The sequence below is a fragment of the Antechinus flavipes genome, chromosome 2, assembly GCF_016432865.1.
Source record: "Antechinus flavipes isolate AdamAnt ecotype Samford, QLD, Australia chromosome 2, AdamAnt_v2, whole genome shotgun sequence".
In the NCBI taxonomy this organism is placed as follows: domain Eukaryota; kingdom Metazoa; phylum Chordata; class Mammalia; order Dasyuromorphia; family Dasyuridae; genus Antechinus; species Antechinus flavipes.
In genome coordinates, this window is record NC_067399.1 from 481,974,593 (window position 1) to 481,992,546 (window position 17,954).

At 40.2% G+C, this 17,954-nt stretch overlaps 1 protein-coding gene across 1 annotated transcript in view; it reads left to right on the forward strand.

Moving 5' to 3' along the window:
• The first annotated feature begins 6,940 nt into the window (after positions 1-6,940).
• Positions 6,941-17,954, forward strand: part of GPT2 (glutamic--pyruvic transaminase 2) — a 53,111-nt gene continuing 42,097 nt past the window's right edge. The window contains exons 1-2 of the mRNA XM_051979788.1: positions 6,941-7,610; positions 7,838-8,127. Of these exons, the coding sequence (XP_051835748.1) occupies positions 7,873-8,127 (255 nt within the window). The 5' untranslated portion in view covers positions 6,941-7,610; positions 7,838-7,872. The remainder of the gene's footprint in view (positions 7,611-7,837; positions 8,128-17,954) is intronic.

A 17,954-nucleotide genomic window follows, 5' to 3' on the forward strand; every position in this document is an offset into this window, starting at 1 on the left:
ACACTGTGCTAAGCACTACACCAAGTGCTAGAAAATGAACAAAATTTAGAGAAGATACAAATATAAAGCTGCTTATTTAAAGGATTGGCCTTAAAAAAAAAAAAAAAAGAATATAATACCTTCATCTATATTAATGAAAATATCCCGCCCCCCCCAAAAAAATCTAACTTCTAGTTCTCTAATTCTTTATTCTCTGAGCAGCTTTCTGATCTGTAAATAAGTCTCTTGGATTTATGCAAATAAATGGGATAAGATGTCCTGTCTGAATATATTAATTTAACTCAAATAACATTTATTAAGCATCCATTGTGTGTAAGACAACACTCCAAGAAAGTGTTGCTTAGTCAAACAGTGTGAGCTATGGTTTAAGATCTGCCTCTTAGACATTCTATGACTCCGGTAATATAACTTCTCAGTGCCAAAGTAATTCTGCAAGTCAGGGAAAAGCTGACGATTTTCATTAGTCAAGGGGGTTTCCTCATCAGGAATTTCTTATGTTGATGAAATCACATGTTTGGGAAAATCATATAATGATAAATATTGAAGGGGATGTGGGAAAACTGGGACACTAATACATTGTTGGTGGAATTGTGAAATGATCCCAACCATTCTGGAGAGCAATTTAGAATTCTGCCCAAAGGACTATAAGACTATACATACTTGTTGACCCAGCAGTGCCATTACTGGATCTGTATCCCAAGGAAATCATAAAGGAGGGGAAAGGACCCACATGTGCAAAAATGTTTGTAGCAGCTCTTTTTGTGTTAGCAAAGAATTAGAAAATGAGTAAATGCCCATCAATTGGGGAATGGCTGAACAAGCTGTGGTATATGAAGATAATGGAATATTATTGTCTATAAAAATTGATGAACAAGCTGATTATAGAAAGGCCTAGAATGATTTACATGAAGTGATGCTGAGCTAAACAAGCAGAATCAGAAATACATTGCATATAACAAGAGCAGGAATGTGCAATGATTAACTATGAAAGGCTTGGTTTTTTCCAATGGTTCAGTGGTCCAAAGTAATCCCAATAGACTCTGGACAGAAAATGTCATCTGCATCCAGAAAAAAGAACTAAGGAGATTGAATGTAAATCAACACATGCTATATTTACTTCTTTTTTTCTGGTTTTTTTTTTTTTTTACTCTCTCTCATGGTTTTTCCCTTTTGCTCAAAATTTTCTCTTCAAAATGATTCATAAAGCAATGTGTATTAAACACTAGGAAAAAAAAAGAAATCACATGTCCCATAAAAAAAAAAAATGGAAGGTACAAGGCACCAGTCAGTTTGAAGATACAGAGACAAGTTATATTCTACCCAGTGAAAAACCACATGTACTAAATAGATCTGCGATCTCATTAATTTCATATTTGAATGGTCTTGTCAATGATATAGAGCATTAGTCTCACTATTGGGTCTGTATCGTAAAGACATCATAAAAGAGGGGAAAAGATCATATGTGCAAAAATATTTGTAGCACTCCTTTTTGTAGTGGCAAGGAACTGGAAATTGAGTGGACGCCCAATTGGGGAATGGCTGAATAAGTTTTGATATATGAATATAATAGAATATTATTGTTCTATAAGAAATGATGAACAGGCTGATTTCAGAAAAGCCTGGAAAGACTCACATGGACTGATTCTGAATGAAGCAAGAACCAAAAGAACATTGTACACAATAACAAGACCGGGTGATGATCAATTGTGATGGATTAGGCTCTTCTCAACAATATAGCAATTTAAGGCAATTCTTCATCCAGAAAAGAACTATGGAAACTGAATGTGAATCGAAGCATAGTATTTTCAATTATTGTTTTTTCTCATGGTTTTTTCCCTTTTGGTCTGATTTTTCTAGCACAATGTGACAAATGTGAAAATATGTTTAGAAGAATTGTGTAAATTTAACTGATGTCAGATTGCTTGCTGTCTTGAGGACAGGGGGAAGATAAAGGAGGGAGGGAGAAAGGGAGAAAAATCTGGAACACAAAAGTCTTACAAAAATTATTGTTGAAAACTATCTTTACCTGTATTTGAAAAATAAAATACCATTGAAAATTAAAAAAAAAAATTAATGATACAGAGCATTAACCATTAATGCCTGTCCATCCTGTAAGACTTAGATCCAAGTCCTTGTATAAAGACAATAGTGTTGAGGCAGGAACCAGGAAGATTTCATTTCAAATCTAGCCTCAGACATTTACTGGCTGTGTGACCCTGTGTCACTTAATATCTATTCCCTTCAGTTTCTTCAACCATAAAATGGGGATAATAATAGCACCTATCTCGAAGGATTGTTTTGAGAATCAAATGAAATACTTGTAAATGCTTTGCAAACCTTAAAATACCAAATAAATGCTATTTTGTCAACAAAAGGAACCTATCCGATGAGATAACTCTACTTTTTTCATTGGGAGATTGAGTCACAGGGAAAGGGGTGGAGAATTTGCTATCTCTAGAATTAGGGTGTGTTAAATCTCAGAATTTGGAAAGACCAGGTTCATTCTAGCAGGATAATGCATTTTTTTCTGAGGTTAGTCTTATAATTTCTTGGTAAGCTACGAAATTTCTAAGATAGAGAAGGCCTACTTCAAGTAGAAACACAGTAAGATTCTTCCTGTACTTACTATACTTACTGAGGGTCTCTATTTATACAACGTGGAAGCTCTATTTCTTTAACTTCCAAGGTTATTCTTTCTTTTTTTTTTTTTTTTAATTTTATTTTATAGCTTTTTATTTACAAGATATATGTATGGGTAATTTTTCAGCATTGACTCTTGCAAAACCTTCTGTTCCAACTTTTCCCCTCCTTCCCTCCACCCCCTCCCCTAGATGCCAGGTAGACCAATACATGTTAAATATGTTAAAGTATATGTTAAATACAATATATGTATAAATAGCCATACAGTTATTTTACTGCACAAGAACAATTGGACTTAGAAGTAAGGTGAAAATAACCTGAGAAGGAAATAAAAAATGCAAGCAGACAAATGCTATGTTGTGGTTCACACTCATTTCCCATAGTTCTTTCACTGGGTGTATGTAGCTGAACAAATGGAACTGATTTGGTTCATCTCATTGTTGAAGAGTATTGTTGTTGTTGAAGTGCATAATGATCTCCTAGTTCAGCTCATTTCATTCAGCATCAGTTCATGTAAGTCTCTCCATGCTTTTCTGAAATCATCCTGCTGGTCATTTCTTACAGAACAATAATATTCCATAACATTCATATACCACAGTTTACCCAACCATTCTCCAGTTGATAGGCATCCATCCAATTTCCAGTTTCTAGCCGCTACAAAAAGGGCTGCCATAAACATTTTTGCACATACAGGTCCCTTTCCCTTCTTTAAGATCTCTTTGGGATATAACCCCAGCTATATGGCACTGCTGGATCAAAGGATATGCACAGTTTGATAAATTTTTGAGCATAGTTCCAAATTGCTCTCCAGAATGGTTGGACGCATTCACAATTCCACCAATAATGTATCAGTGTCCCAGTTTTCCCACAGCCCCTCCAACATTCGTCATTATCTTCTCCTGTCATCTTAGCCATTCTGACTAATGTCAGAATGTATGTATGTAGTGGTACCTCAGAGTTGTCTTTGCATTTCTCTAATAATGATTTGGAGCATCTTTTCATATGGCTATAAATAGTTTCTATTTCTTCATCTGAAAATTCTGTTCTGTTCATATATTTTGACCATTTATCAGTTGGAGAATGGCCAAGGCTATTCTTCCCAGGAAAAATATATTTTCCCCAAACTCACAGTACACACATTTTATCCATTTCCTCCATAATTATCATAATTCCTTTCATTAGAAGGGAAGCAGAAAGCAACTCACAATACACACATTTTATCCATTTCCTCCATAATTATCATAATTCCTTTCATTAGAAGGGAAGCAGAAAGCTGGGAAACTATTTTTACAGCTAGTGTTTCTGATGACGGCCTCATTTCTAAGATATATAGAGAAGTAAGTCAAATCTATAAGAATACAAATCATTCCCTAATTGATATTAGTATGTGAACAATTATCAAATGAAGAAATTAAAGGCATCTATAGTCATATGAAAAAATGCTCAAAATCACTATTGATTAGAGAAATGCAAATTAAGACAACTCTGAAATACTACCTCTTAGATTGGCTAAGAAAACAGGAAAAGATAATGATAAATGTTGGAGGGGATGTGGGAAAACTGGGACACTACTGCATTGTTAGTGGAGTTGTGAACTAATCCAGCCATTCTGGAGAGCAATCTGAAACTAGGTCCAAAGAACTACAAAATTGCGTATACGCTTTGATCCAGCAGTGCCAATATTGGGTCTGTATCCCAAAGAGATAATTTTAAAAAAGGGAAAAGGACCCATATATACAAAAATGTTTGTAGTAGCTCTATTTGGGGGAGCAAAAAAAAAAGGAAAATAAGTGGATACATGTCAATTGGGGAACAGCTGAATAAGTTATAATATATGAAAATAATGGAATAGTATTGTTTTATGACAAATGATGAAGCTGATTTCAGAAAAGCCTGGAAAGACTTACATGAACTGATGCTAGATGAAATCAACAGAACCAAGGAAACATTGTACTCAGCAACAGCAAGACTGTGTGATGATCAACTATGATCCACTTAGCTCTTCTCAGCAATTCAGTGATTCAAGGCAATTCCAATAAACTTTGGATGGAAAATGCCATTCATCTCCAGAGAGAGAATTATGGAGACTGAATAAGTATCAAAGCTTATTGTTTTCACCATTTTTTTTCTTTCTCATGGTTTTTCCATTTTGTTCGGATTTTTCTCTCCCAATGTGACAGATGGAAATATGTTTAAAAAAATGTGTAAAATTTTTTTAAAGAACAGTTGCTTCAATTTCTTCATTTGTAATAGGAAAAGATTGGATTAAGTGATCTCTAACATCCCTTCTAACTCTAAATCTAATATTTTTATTTGTATGAATCAGGTATTTTTAGTTTCATAACAATCATTTTAACTCAAATTTAAATTATTGACATATGAACAGTGAGAGTAAGGCCATGTATCAAAGACATACTAGTTTGTGGGCTTATACCCCAAAGAGATACTAAAGAAAGGAAAGGGACCTGTATGTGCCAAAATGTTTGTGGCAGCCCTGTTTGTAGTGGCTAGAAGCTGGAAAATGAAAGGATGTCCATCAATTGGAGAATGGTTGAGTAAATTGTGGTATATGAACGTTATGGAATATTATTGTTCTGTAAGGAACGACCAACAGGATGAATACAGAGAGGACTGGCGAGACTTACATGAACTGATGCTGAGTGAAATGAGCAGAACCAGGAGATCATTATATACCTCAACAATGATACTGTTTGAGGATGTATTCTGATGGAAGGGGATTTCTTCGATAAAGAGAGCCTTAATTGATCAAAGATGGACAGAAGCAGCTACACCCAGAGAAAGAACACTGGAAATGAATATAAACTGCTTGCATTTATGTTTTTCCTCCCGGGTTATTTATACATTCTGAATTCAATTCTCCCTGTGCAACAAGAAAACTGTTTGGTTCTGCACACATATATTGTATCTAGGATATACTGCAACCCATTCAACATGTAAAGGACTCTTGCCATCTGGGGGAAGGGGTGGAGGGAGGGAGGGGAAAAATTGGAACAGAAATGAATGCAAGGGATAATGCTGTAAAAAATTACCCTGGCATGCGTTCTATCAATAAAAAATTATTTAAAAAAAAAAAAAAAGACATACTAGTTTGGTGAGTATTTTCCAGCCTCACAAGATTTAGAGCTGGAAAAAATCATGGAGAGTGGTATGAATGAGAGGATGAGGTGAGAATGCTTGGATTCAGATTCTACCTTTAATTCTGCGACCATGGGTATTATATCACACTTTTTTGTCTTGTTTCCTTATCAATGAAGTGTTTACAGAGTGACAAAATTGCTTAGGTACTAGAGGACCAACTTTAGAATGAGGAAAGACCCTAATTTAAGTTTTATCACTGGCAAATAATGGCTAGGTAATTTTGGTCTAATTACTTCGTTCCCTAGAGACATAAATTGCTTCGAGATTGCCAATCTGAAATCCATAATTGATCATATTAATCTAGATTAATCAATTGATCTAGAAGAGACCTCTGAGGCCAAGGAATCTAATCTCCTCTTTTTACAAATTAACCACGGAAAGATTAAGTGATTTAATTAAATCACAGAGATAAGAATCCGAAGTGGGATTTTCTGAGGTCTCTCTTAGGATTTAGTCCCGTGTCCATTAAATAAACCAGTCTTAGTGCAGCTAAGATGGTGCAGTGACTGGATCACCGACCCTGGAGTCAGGAGGACCCGAGTTCAAATGCGACCTTAGACACTTAATACTTCCTAGCTGTGTATGCCTCTTGGTCCCCTCAAATTACCTGATCAAAAAAAAAGTAGTATTATAGGATGTATGTGTGTATGAAAACTAAGGTCTATATACGTCAGGAGATATGATACACAGTGGAAACACCCACGAAATTTGGAGTCTGAAGTCTTCCGATACCACTCTTTCACTATTTGTGCGAATTGTGTTATGTGGTATGAAACTTCTCTGGAGCCTGAATTTCCTCCTCTGCATGAGGGCGTTGGTGACTTCTGAAGTCCTTTCCAACCAACTATTCTTAGTAAGGAAACACTCATTGATGTTGGCTAATTTATGCAAGGTCAATCAGACAATAGCCGAGTCAAAGTTGTGACAGACTTATGACTCTATCCAGCACCTTTTACAATCCAGCCAGTTGCGGTAGTTCTTTGCTGCTAGGCTATTAAACTCACAGAGTAAGGCTCTCCTATTTGTGCATATCTCAGCACCAAGTACAGTGCTTTGTATGTAGTATACAGTACGTGTTTATTGTGTTTCCCTCTCCGTCGAGCCCCAGAGACAGCCAGCCTCCGATGCAATCCCTCAGGTCACGGGGGAGCGCTGGGATTTGGGCAGCTAAACAAACGCTGTCCACTCAGCTGAAGGGGAAGAGATGATGAAATCAACTGGAAGACTGCAATAGATTCTGAATTCCCGCCCAGCCAGCAAAGCATCTTAAGCAGGTGTGTGCGTGAGCAGGCGGGGAAAGGGGGCGGGGCAGAATTTACAAATAAAGTGCACTTTGTAGATTGAGGGAGAAGGGAAAAGGAGACACATTCCAGCTGCGGCAAATAGCACGAACTCCTCGGGTGTCCTTCTTTTCACCTTTTTTTCTCATCGCCCAAACAAGAAGTTGCCTCAAGCCAGGGAGGAGCTGTCTGGTTCCCTTCCTTGCCTCCCACCCCCATCACCTCTACGAATTCAGAGCAGTGCATCGTGGGAACTGTAGTTTTCCCAACCTTTTGCACCTGCGCTGCGAAGCCCGTTCCTAGAACTACAAATCCCAGGGAGTGGCGCGGCGTTCTAGAGCCGGCTCCCTGACTTTCTCCTGGTGGGTGTGGAAGAGAGTCTGAGAGGCCGGTCTTGTGAGTGGCTGCTGCGGGAGCCGGGAGCCGAGACCGGGTGATGCTGCGGCTGGCACAGCCGTTACCGCCTGCGTCCGAGACCAGCTTGAGGAGAGCGCGCCGGGCTTAGGCGCAGGGAGGAGAAGGAGTAGAAAGGCATGTGGCGTCCTGCGCCGCCTCCTTTGCCAGTCCTGGGTGCCTGGGCTCAGCTGGCGCGACCGGGCGCACGGAGAGTGCCTTAGAGTCAGCGCTTGCAAATGATCGGGCTCCTCAGCTGATGAAATAACCCCTCCGCTCGGCCTCGGGGGCGGGGGAGGAGGCTGCCGGGGGGCGGCGCCCGGGGCGGGCGGGCGGTTTGCTGATCGAGCGTTTGTTTTTGCCAGGGTCCCGGGCTAGCGGGTAGAAGAACGCCGGAGTCATGCAGCGGGCGGCAGGGTTGGTGCTGGGGCTGCGTGCCGGCTGCTGCCCGCGCTCCCGGGGATGGAGCCGTGGCCGGGACTGGAGCAGCGCGGCCGAGGCGGCCGAGGCGGTGCTGAAGCTGAGGCCGGAGAGGAACGGGCGCGAGTGGGTCCTGACGCCCGAATCTATGAATCCGCTGGTGAAGGCGGTGGAGTACGCGGTGCGGGGGCCCATCCTGCTCAAAGCTGGCGAGATCGAGATGGAGCTGCAGCGGGTGAGAGAGAGGGGTACCGGGGAGGGGGCGCCACCCTGCCAGGCTGCTGGCATCCCTGCCCTGCCCCCCAGTGCTTGTTCATGGACTGAAGTTCAGGGCAGAGCCTTGGTAGAAGCATCCAGGTTTTGGAGCTGGAAGTGTGTATGGGTGACAGAGAGATCCTCTATCCACTAAGCCCATTTTATCGAAAAAGAAACTGAGGCCCAGAGAAAGGGAGTGACTCCCCTAATGAGGCACAGAGTCCTTAAAGGTGACTGAGACCCATTAGAATCTCAGTCTGACTTCGTTGCAAATTCTCACTTAACCTGGGCATAGTAGGAGTCTGAGAAATCCCATTAGTTTCCTGTGTCCATCCTGAAGATCATTCATTATTTAAATAACCTCAAAGTGGCTCCTCAAACTCATTTCTTGTTAACCCCTCCTTCCTAGGAGGGGAGCCAAAAAAATTGCCTTTTTATCCCTTCCTTTCCCCAGGAGGCAAGCTTGCTTTGATCTGGAGGAACCTCTCCCATCTGGCTGTTCTACCCTCTTAGTAATCCGAGAGTTTAGAAGTTTGGGGGAAGTGGAATCAGGTCAATATAGGGAAAAAGCTGACTATTAGAGCTGGCCAAAAATAAATGGCGCTGCCTCTGAAAACAGTGAGTTGACGGAAGGACAGTGACCATTTTAGAGGCATTATTATTGTAAAGAGAGGTGTGGGCTAAAATTAAAATGGTCTTTTTAGGATCTCTTGAGATCCCTTCCAGCTCTTGCGCTTCTGTGATTCTATGAATTTTCTGGAGAAGGACCCCTCTCACCTCCCTTCCTACTGTTGTCAGGGTTTAGGTGTAGGTGGGGCTGAGAAAAGTACATTGGAATTTCTTCTTCCCTGCCTGAGCTTGTCTTTGGAGCTTTTGGGTTGTCTTCCAAGTTTTTATTGATGCTCTTTCCCTGCTCTCAGGCTCTCTAGCTTTCTATGTTCTTGTTCTGCTTAGGGTTAATTTCTCTGGCCTTGATAAAATGAGCCCAACATTTCTGCATTTGATTTTTTTTTCCTATGGCCAGGACAAGTTTAGGCTGTACTGTTTGAGTTCATTGTGGTGAAAATCCAGAATAGTATCAAAAGTAGCACCATGGTATAATGACTTTCTGTCTCTAGAGAACAAGACTAGTTAGAATAAATGAAGCACGGAGACCATTGACTTTCTGTTCCTTTTCTTTCTGTTATGGATTCCTTGCCCTAAACATTCTCATTGTTCTCCATCTGAGATGTTAGCCCTTCAAGCTTCCACAGAAAAATGCTCTTCTTACTATTCTGGCCCTATTTTGTATTCTGGAACCTTCTTCCAGGCAGTACTGGTTGGCCCCCAACTCCACCTGTGATCAGGCAGAGAGAGATTAATGATGATAATTCTGGTGTAGATGTGTCAGGACACTTCATTTTGCTGAGTCAAATTAACACAGCAACTCCAAAGTGCAAGTCTCATCATTGAGTTGTAATCATTGTCTCCTTCCTGGTGTTTCAAGATCACTTCTGCTTTCTGCAAGAATTGCTTCTGTTTGTTTTTAATTTCCTAAACCAGGTGTATTCCTAAACCAGGTGTATTCCTATCCCTTAAGAAGGGACTGAAGAGAAAATAAGTAGTTTTTTCTCTTCCCTTTACTATTTGGACAATCTTCTTTGAAACTTGCCTCCCATAAACCAGATAGAGCCGTCATTTAACTTTTTTTTGTTGGCACTTTTGGTGGTTGGCTCTATCTTTGTCAAATATGATTTCATAGGTATCGGAGACACTCCCACTGTAGAAACTTCTTCCTCAAATTTAGCAACTCCTGTAATTTGAGGGTTGCTTAAGGCACTGAAAGATTAAGAGAATTGCTGAAGATCACATGGCTAGATGTTTGGCTGAGGTAGGATTTGAATTCAGCTTTCCCTGAGTTCAGGACTGATCTCTTCTATCTTGAACACTTAGTAGATTGGCTAACAACAACTGATTCACTGTCACTTTGTGCAATTTACTTAAAACTGCTATGGGCCTCAGGTTCCTAGTGTCATACATTTGGAGCTAGAAAGGACCTGAGAGGCCATTTAGTCCCAATATCTGCAGTTTACATACAGAAAAGGAAACTGAGGTCCAAAATTATATCAGTGGTAAATAGGAAAGCTAAGATTTGAACGAGGTTCTCTAATGCCAAATCTAGCACGTTTTCTACTGAATCATGATTTCCTAACTTCTAAAGTGAGAGTAAGATAGTTAGATGGTCTCTAATTCTGTTATCAAGTTGCCAAGAAATGTTTAATCTGTTTAAGACAGATCATCATCTATTCTCTTTTTGAAAAGCTTATGGACAGATAACTTTTTATTGTAGCTTTTTTTTTTTAACTTTGTTTTAACCCCATCAGTCTTCCTGATGTCCCAACTTATCTTGTTTTTAATTTAAATCCATTTCCTTTTATGAATCTGAAGAAAATCAGTCAGCCTTATCCTCCTAAGAACTCTTCTTTCCTTTAAAGATGATAATTACATTACTAGCCTCTTATCCAACTTTAAACAGCCCTAGTTCTCTAACCTATCTCTATAATCCCTATTTTCCATTATTTTAATATTTTTTGTAGCTCTTTTTAGAACCTGCTTCAGTTTCTCTGAATTTGTTTAAAGATGTGACCAAAATACACCACTGTAATAAGGAGCTTCACTCTCCTTAATAGTGATTTGTTGGAAGCAAATAATCTTTTAGAACTAGCTTTCTCTGACAAATGTAGCTAAGTCTCCATTTCCTTCTCTGTAAAATGAGATTTGATTAGTTTTAATGTCCTTTATGTCATAGCTTAATCCATATAGAAATGGAAGGAAATTAATCCAGTCCCCTAATTTTACAATTGAGGAAGGTTAATCAGAAAGTTAATTGAGTTGTCCAGGGTCTAACAGGTGATAGATCTTGAACTATGTTTTCTCATTCCAAATCCAATTTGCATTTCTTCACAATACCCTAAAGTATATCTGTGACTTCATCTGAGGATGTCCTAAGAACATTGCATATTCTCTTTCTAATCAGAGAACTTTGTACTACAGCCCTCTTTTGAGTTATTTGCAAACATCTTACTGAGGACAAACTCTCTGTTCTTTGAAACTTGACTTTGGCATCCAGTTTGGACATGGATGACTAACTCATTCTTTTCATGAAGTAATCAAGAATAGAAGTAGACTTAGAACCCTGAGACTCTGACAGTGATGAGAAGAAAATCCATGCATTGAACTGCATCTGAGAGAGTGAATGAGTGTGTGTGTGTGTGTGTGTGTGTAAGGAAAAGAGAGAAGATGGGAGAGAAGTTAATTGAATCTGAGCATATATTATGGGAACTGGTACCCTTCCTAACTACCTTGAGGGAAGGTCAGACCTCATCTCCTCCACCAGGACTTTTGCAAGAGATGCCTACCAATTCTCCTTGCCACCAGTCACACTTCCTTCCAATTCATCTTCCATTATATTTGTCAAAGTAATTTTCCTAAGGGCCAGAATGATACAGATCATGTCACTCCTCTGCTCAAAGACCTTCCATGGATCCCTATTGCCTATAGGAATAAAATGAAATTTGCACCAGTCTTGTTTTCAACCTGCCTTTCTACAGTTATTTTGTATTACTTCCCTCTACCCATTCTGTTTTCTAGCCACACTGGCCTATTATAAAGTCACCTATTTAAAAGTTAGAAGGGGCCATAGAATTTTTCTAATACAACCCTATAATTTTTATATGAAAAAATGAAGACCCAGAGAAATGATGTGATTTCCCTAGTCATTCAAGTGGCAGAACTGGTACTTCAATCCAAGTCCTCTGTTTTCAAATCCAACAGTCTTTCCACAGTACCATGGTGGTGTGTTTTGTAAGGGTTTTTTTTTCCATCTTTTCAACCCAAACATATTACATATCCTCCAAATCACCCGCACCATGCCTGTCTCTCCCGCCCTGCGTTTGTTCTTCCTGTCTCCCATTTCTCCCTCCCCATCTTTGTGTCTCCCCCTTATCAAATTACTTTGCATTTAATTATTTATTTTTCATTGCATATATTATATCTCCCAATCTTTCCCATTCTTTTCCCCTCCCCTTTGCTAAGACTATAAATGTCTTGAGATTTAGGATGCTTTTAATGTATATGTCTCCATTACTTATAGAATTTGAATTAAACAGTGCTCTCCATCTAGTAGGTGCTCAACAAATGTTGAATTGATTCCCACACTGACTCCCTACTTATCCCTGATATTTTTTGCCATCTTGAACAGGAATTTCAAAATACAAATAGAATAAACATTTATGAGACCCTTTCTCTATGCAAAGCATTCTGATAGACATTGGGGAAGATAAAGATTTTAGCTAAGACATTTTTGACCTGAACATGTTAATTCGAAGTCAATAAATATTTGTTGAGCTCCTATGTTATAAACCACACTTCTGTGATACTCCAGTCTATGCTATGAGTAGTGCATTAGGATTACAAAGTAAAATGTTTTGTGAGAACTAAGAGAAAAGGCTCTCAACTTGAGATTTTTTCCATTTTCCCTTTTTTTCTCTCAATGTTCATTCAGCCCATGTTGCTACAATGATCCTTAAAACTAATATTGGCACATTTTGATAATGCTAGGTGGGAGGCAAAGAGGATTAAATGTTTTTGTGAAGTTTTCCCCTCCATTTTAATGCCTGATATTTGGGCATCTGAAAAATAAAGACCAAATCTAGTGCTAGGCATTCAATTTTGAAAGGGAGATTAGGAGACCTGAAAATCTTTCCCAAATCATCCTCTGTTAGGTACTGGCTACCCTCTGAAATTATCCTGTATCTACTTTTCATATATCTTTTATGTACAGAGCTAACTATATATTTTTATGTTATGTTAAATATGTCATTGTTCTCTTTGAAGGTAGCAGAACAGGGTCTTTGACCTTTTGTGAACCCGTAGCATTTAGCATAGTTCCTGGCAATTAGTAAGTGCTTAATAAACCCTTGGTGATTGACTAGTATTTTTGCCATTAATTTGCTGTGTAAAACTTGAACTTCTCACTTAACGTCTTCATCTATAAAATGCAGATAGCAGTGCCAGCCTTCTGACCAGTAATCATGGATGGGAAATATCATGTATTTGAAGAGGTTCAGAAAAGCAGAAATTAGTAGAGAAATACAAAGAATCATTTATCTTAATTAAGCTTGGATTTCCCTTTCTCTTCAGCAGTAAGAGTTGTTTGTTAGAAAGATTGAGTTAAAGTATCAGGGCTTTCTCTTAGTGCTGAAGATTCAACCTTTGCTCCCTATCCTCCTTCTCTTCCCCCATTCAATCTTGGGCAAAGTGAGGTAAACCCCTTCATTCCCCACCCCCAGGCTCCTTGTCAGCTGCTGATGCAGCATTTCCTTGAAAACCCTGGCTGCTAGCTTCTTGTTGATCAGAGGTACATGTGTATTTTCAGTTCCTCTTGGCTCTCTCATTAACTCCTCTCCCCTCAATTAACCCTTCCTACAAGCCTTCTATCTCCCTAAGTCTTAGAACGACTTCACTCATAAAATTTGAGAATGGATATAGGCAATAAGGTTCCATTTATATGTCATGATTTAGTTGAAAAAGCATTTTTTTCATAGTAGTCCTGCTGGAAAGCTGGGCCACTGGTCTTTTTGACTAGTCCCTCTCCCTGAAGAAACAACTGTTACTTACAAAGCACTGTTCTCACAAGAACATAAGACAGGTAGTGAAGGTATCAGACCATGTTACAGAGAAGACTGAGCTTCATAGAAGTGAACTATTCAGGGTAATAGAGCTAATAAGTTTTGGAGTCAAGACACAAATTCAAATCTTTTGACATTTGCTTCTGGCATTTTTTTCACAGGCTTATCTTGTGGGTGCGGATGTCACTTTTGGGGAACAACTGAACCTTAAATGCCCAGCCACATCAGGTGCTCCTAGTTAGTTAGCATTGACAAAATACCTCAGCAACTGGCCAGTTGAAGCAAATTTTCCCTGGAGACGGGGAGCTGCTAGAGTTTGGTATGTACTAGGTAATTAGACACTTGGAGCCCTGATCTATAATCTCTTCTTAACAACCTGGTCAGGCTATTTCTGGATTCTGGCTTCCTGGAGAGGGCTGGATGGAGGACTTATATAATCCAAAGTCTTGTTTCTTCCTCTTGGATTTTAAGAAGTGGAACCTTCCCCCTCCCTCCATCCCCTATGTTTCTGGTATCCTCCAGGGCTGCATTTGTAGCCTTGAGCCTGCTGCAGTTGCCCCCTTTGTGATGAAGCTTTCTCTTCTCTGGTGTCCTTTGGAAGCATTTGTTGGTAAGAGGTTCCCAGGGCCACGGTTTTTAGGAGGAAATGGGTTTATGAAGTTCCTTTTTGCTACAACTCTTGGGTTTCTGAAGGATCCTCAGTTTAGTTTCTTGCATTCTTCATTCTGTAATCTTTTTTGGTTAGAAGCAAAAGGCTTTTGGGCCAGAGCCTTTGCAGAGAGGATCAAGAGATAGGAACCAAAGAGTGAGTTTCCTCTTCTTAGTGTCTTGTGGATGTAGCTTCCCCTTCTCCTGGGCAGTCTGCCCTTATCCAAATGTTCTTTGTTCACTGTGAGAAGCAGCCACAGTGATCATTCAATAAACATCTATTGTGCTCCTGTTCTTTTTCAAGCATTCTGCTAGGCATTGGAGATACAAAGTCAAAAATGAAACCATCCCTTACCTTTAGCAATTTTGATTCTATTGGGGGAGACATGTGCACCTCTAAGTATGTATGTATGTATAAATGTATATACATACACACATAAACATATATATGAATATATGTGTGTGTGTATATATATGAAATAAGTATTTTGAGGGAGGTAGAACTAGCAGCTTGTAGAGGACAGAAATCAGGAAAATCATATGAGAGAACTTTTAAACTGAACTTTGGAGGAAACTAGGAATTTTAAGAGGTACAGGTGAGTAAGGAGAGCATCTTAGGAGTTAATGGTAGTCATTACAAAGGTACCAAGATGGCAGATAGAATATTATGTGAAAGGAACAACAAGAAGGGAGGGAGATAATGTGTAACAAATCTGGAAAGGTAGTCTGGAGCCTAGTTGCAAAGGGCATTAACTCCCCTATAGGAGTTTGTTTGTGGCCTAGATTGAAGCATAATCAAACCCACCTCTGTGGAGGGTGGATTGTAGAGGAGCAAATCTAGGGTCATACTCTGATTATTAACAACAACAACAACAACAACAACTACCACCTAACATCATCCCTTGTCTCTGCTTAGCACTTTGCATTTGTCAAAGCCCATTCATATCTATGATGCTGGAGATGAAGCATGTAGAATAGAAATTATTATCCCATTTGGTAAAAATGGAACAGTAAGCATAGATGCTAAAAGATTCCTTCAACATCATACAACTAGATAATATTCTTTTGTAAAAGATAAGTTTCTTTTGAGATCTTTTGGTTTGCATTGCCTAAATTTCTTCCTAGGTGGTGTTAAATCTGAGACTAGAGGCTCAATTTCCTGATTCTCAAGTCAGAACTTGTAGCTTTTCTACTTGCCCTGAAAAGTTGTTTTTTTTTTTTTTTTAACCAAAAAACTCAGAACTTTTATGTGTGTGGAGAAGAGGCATTGGGGCTGAAAGTGGAAGTGGAGGAGAGTTGAACTGGACTTGTCTTCATCAAGCTTCTAAGGTCTTGCTTGCTGTCTCCTGCTGCTGGATCATCCTGATGGGCCTGAGAGAGCTGGAGAGATTGGGATTGTATTGAGTGCCTCCCCCAACCTGATAGGGTATTAATTAAGCAGGGGAGATTAGATGGGAAGAGGGGAAAAGTGTGTTTAAAGGGAGTAAGAGCAGAACAATGAGGTAAATTCCCAGCCTGGCAATCAATACGTGGCTTCACGACTCCTAGATGAAGGGGAGTGCTATCTGGTGAATGTTGTGAATGGACCAGAACCCTGAGGCTGGGCATAGAGCACTGGAGAAGAGCATTTGTCTCCCGAACATCTGATGTATGTAAGTAGGGCTTGTGATCTGTCCCTATGGATTTGATCTTCATGTACCAGCATAAGAAGACAAGTGACTGGAGAGAGCAGGAGTGCTAATAGACTATTCCTCCCCATACTGCCAGATCCCCAGAGGTGTAACAGGGAATGTCCTACCCCTTGTTGGAAAACATCTTGTATTTGTATCTTTATGCCTTGGGCTTTGCTTCAGTAGGTGAGCAGCTTAGTGTAGCCCTTCCCCTCCCCTCCTCTGAACACCTTTTAAAGGGCTCAAATAGCCATTTGAAAAGAACTAGCCATGCTTTAGGAGGGAGATATTGGGGGCTGTTTTGTGGCTGACTTCCCTGTTCCCAAAACCATCTATCATTTTGCTGTCTCAAGGACACACAGAAAAGAGAAAGTCACCATTCCCAAGTCCCCTACAAAGCAAGCTTTGAGTCCATTGGGTGAAACAAGGAGTGAAGAAGTTGGCCAGTGAAGGGGACGGGGGGCAGGGGAGGGTGTTCCCAAGTGTTATTCTTATGCTGGATAATGGGCCTGCACTGAAGTCCTACAGCTGTGTTTTGGTTGCTTGCTGTCATGCCAGTGACAGGTTTGCTTCCTTCTAGTGAATATATTAATTTGGAACCATGGAAATTTCATTCAGTTGGTCATGCCTGGGGAGCCCATGGGAGTGGGCCAGGCTGACAGAAAGATCTTTGTGCCAGCAAGCCAGGCTGGTTTCCAGGGTGCTATGGGACTGTGGGCTTAGGCTTCTTTCTTAGGGCCAGCCCCTTGACCACTTAGTCCTAGAACATATTCCCCGGGAAGTCTGCTGGTTTGTCCTCTCATAGTATATCACCCTTATTTCACTCCCCTTTCTCCTAATGTCTCTGTCTTCTTGTTCCCAAACATTTCCATGAGACTAGACTCAATTCCTATGTATCTGGCGCTATCCCAAGGCTGCCACCCTTCCCCCACCTCCCCACAGGCTGGGCTTGGGACGAGGGAGACGTGGCTTGGATTATTAGGCATTTGTCCTGCCAATCTCTCCTTCTAGCTTTCGAATGATAGATGTTTTAGCTTCCATGTCACTCTGAAGCCCCTTAAAAGAAATCTTTTAGTAGGGAGTGTCTTCTCCAAATGATTTCTAGGGACCATGATAAGGTCTTTTCTTTCTCTGAGCTGACCCAAATCAACAAGAAAGAGGTCTCAGGTTCATAGCCTCTGCTTGAGTGAAACGGGGGAGCTGAGAGCTCAGTGGCAACCCTCATTTGCCCTTTTTTATGTGGAACGTGCCTGGTTTTCTTGTGATGCACTAGTGTCTGTGCTATTGCCAGAATTCTTTCTAGGGCTTTGGAGGGAAGGGGTTTGAAGAGTTATCTTCTTATCAGCCAACTGCATATATTAAGCACTTGCTATGTGCAGGAACAGTACTAAACACTGAGAATATAAAGAAAGACTAAAAAATAATCCCAGACCTCGAGGAACTCACAGTTTAATGGAATAGACAACTATTTGCAAAATAGACATAAGCAGGATAAATTAAGAGATCGCAAAAGGAAAACACTAAGATTAAAGAGGACCGGGAAATGCTTTTTGCAGAACATGGGATTTTATAGCTCATTCTTAAAGGAAAGACAAGGAAGCTAGGACATAGACTCGAGGAGAGATTTCCAGGCTAGAGAAAGAAATGCTTAGATTCAGGAGATGGAGATAGGAATGATGGAGGGTCTTATATTTGATCTTGGGGAAATTGGTTGACTAGGGAGATGAAATAACTTGTTATTTAGGAAGACATTTTGATAGCTGAGTAGAGGATGCATTGGAGTGGAGAAATGGGGGTGGGGGGCGGGAATTGATGGTACT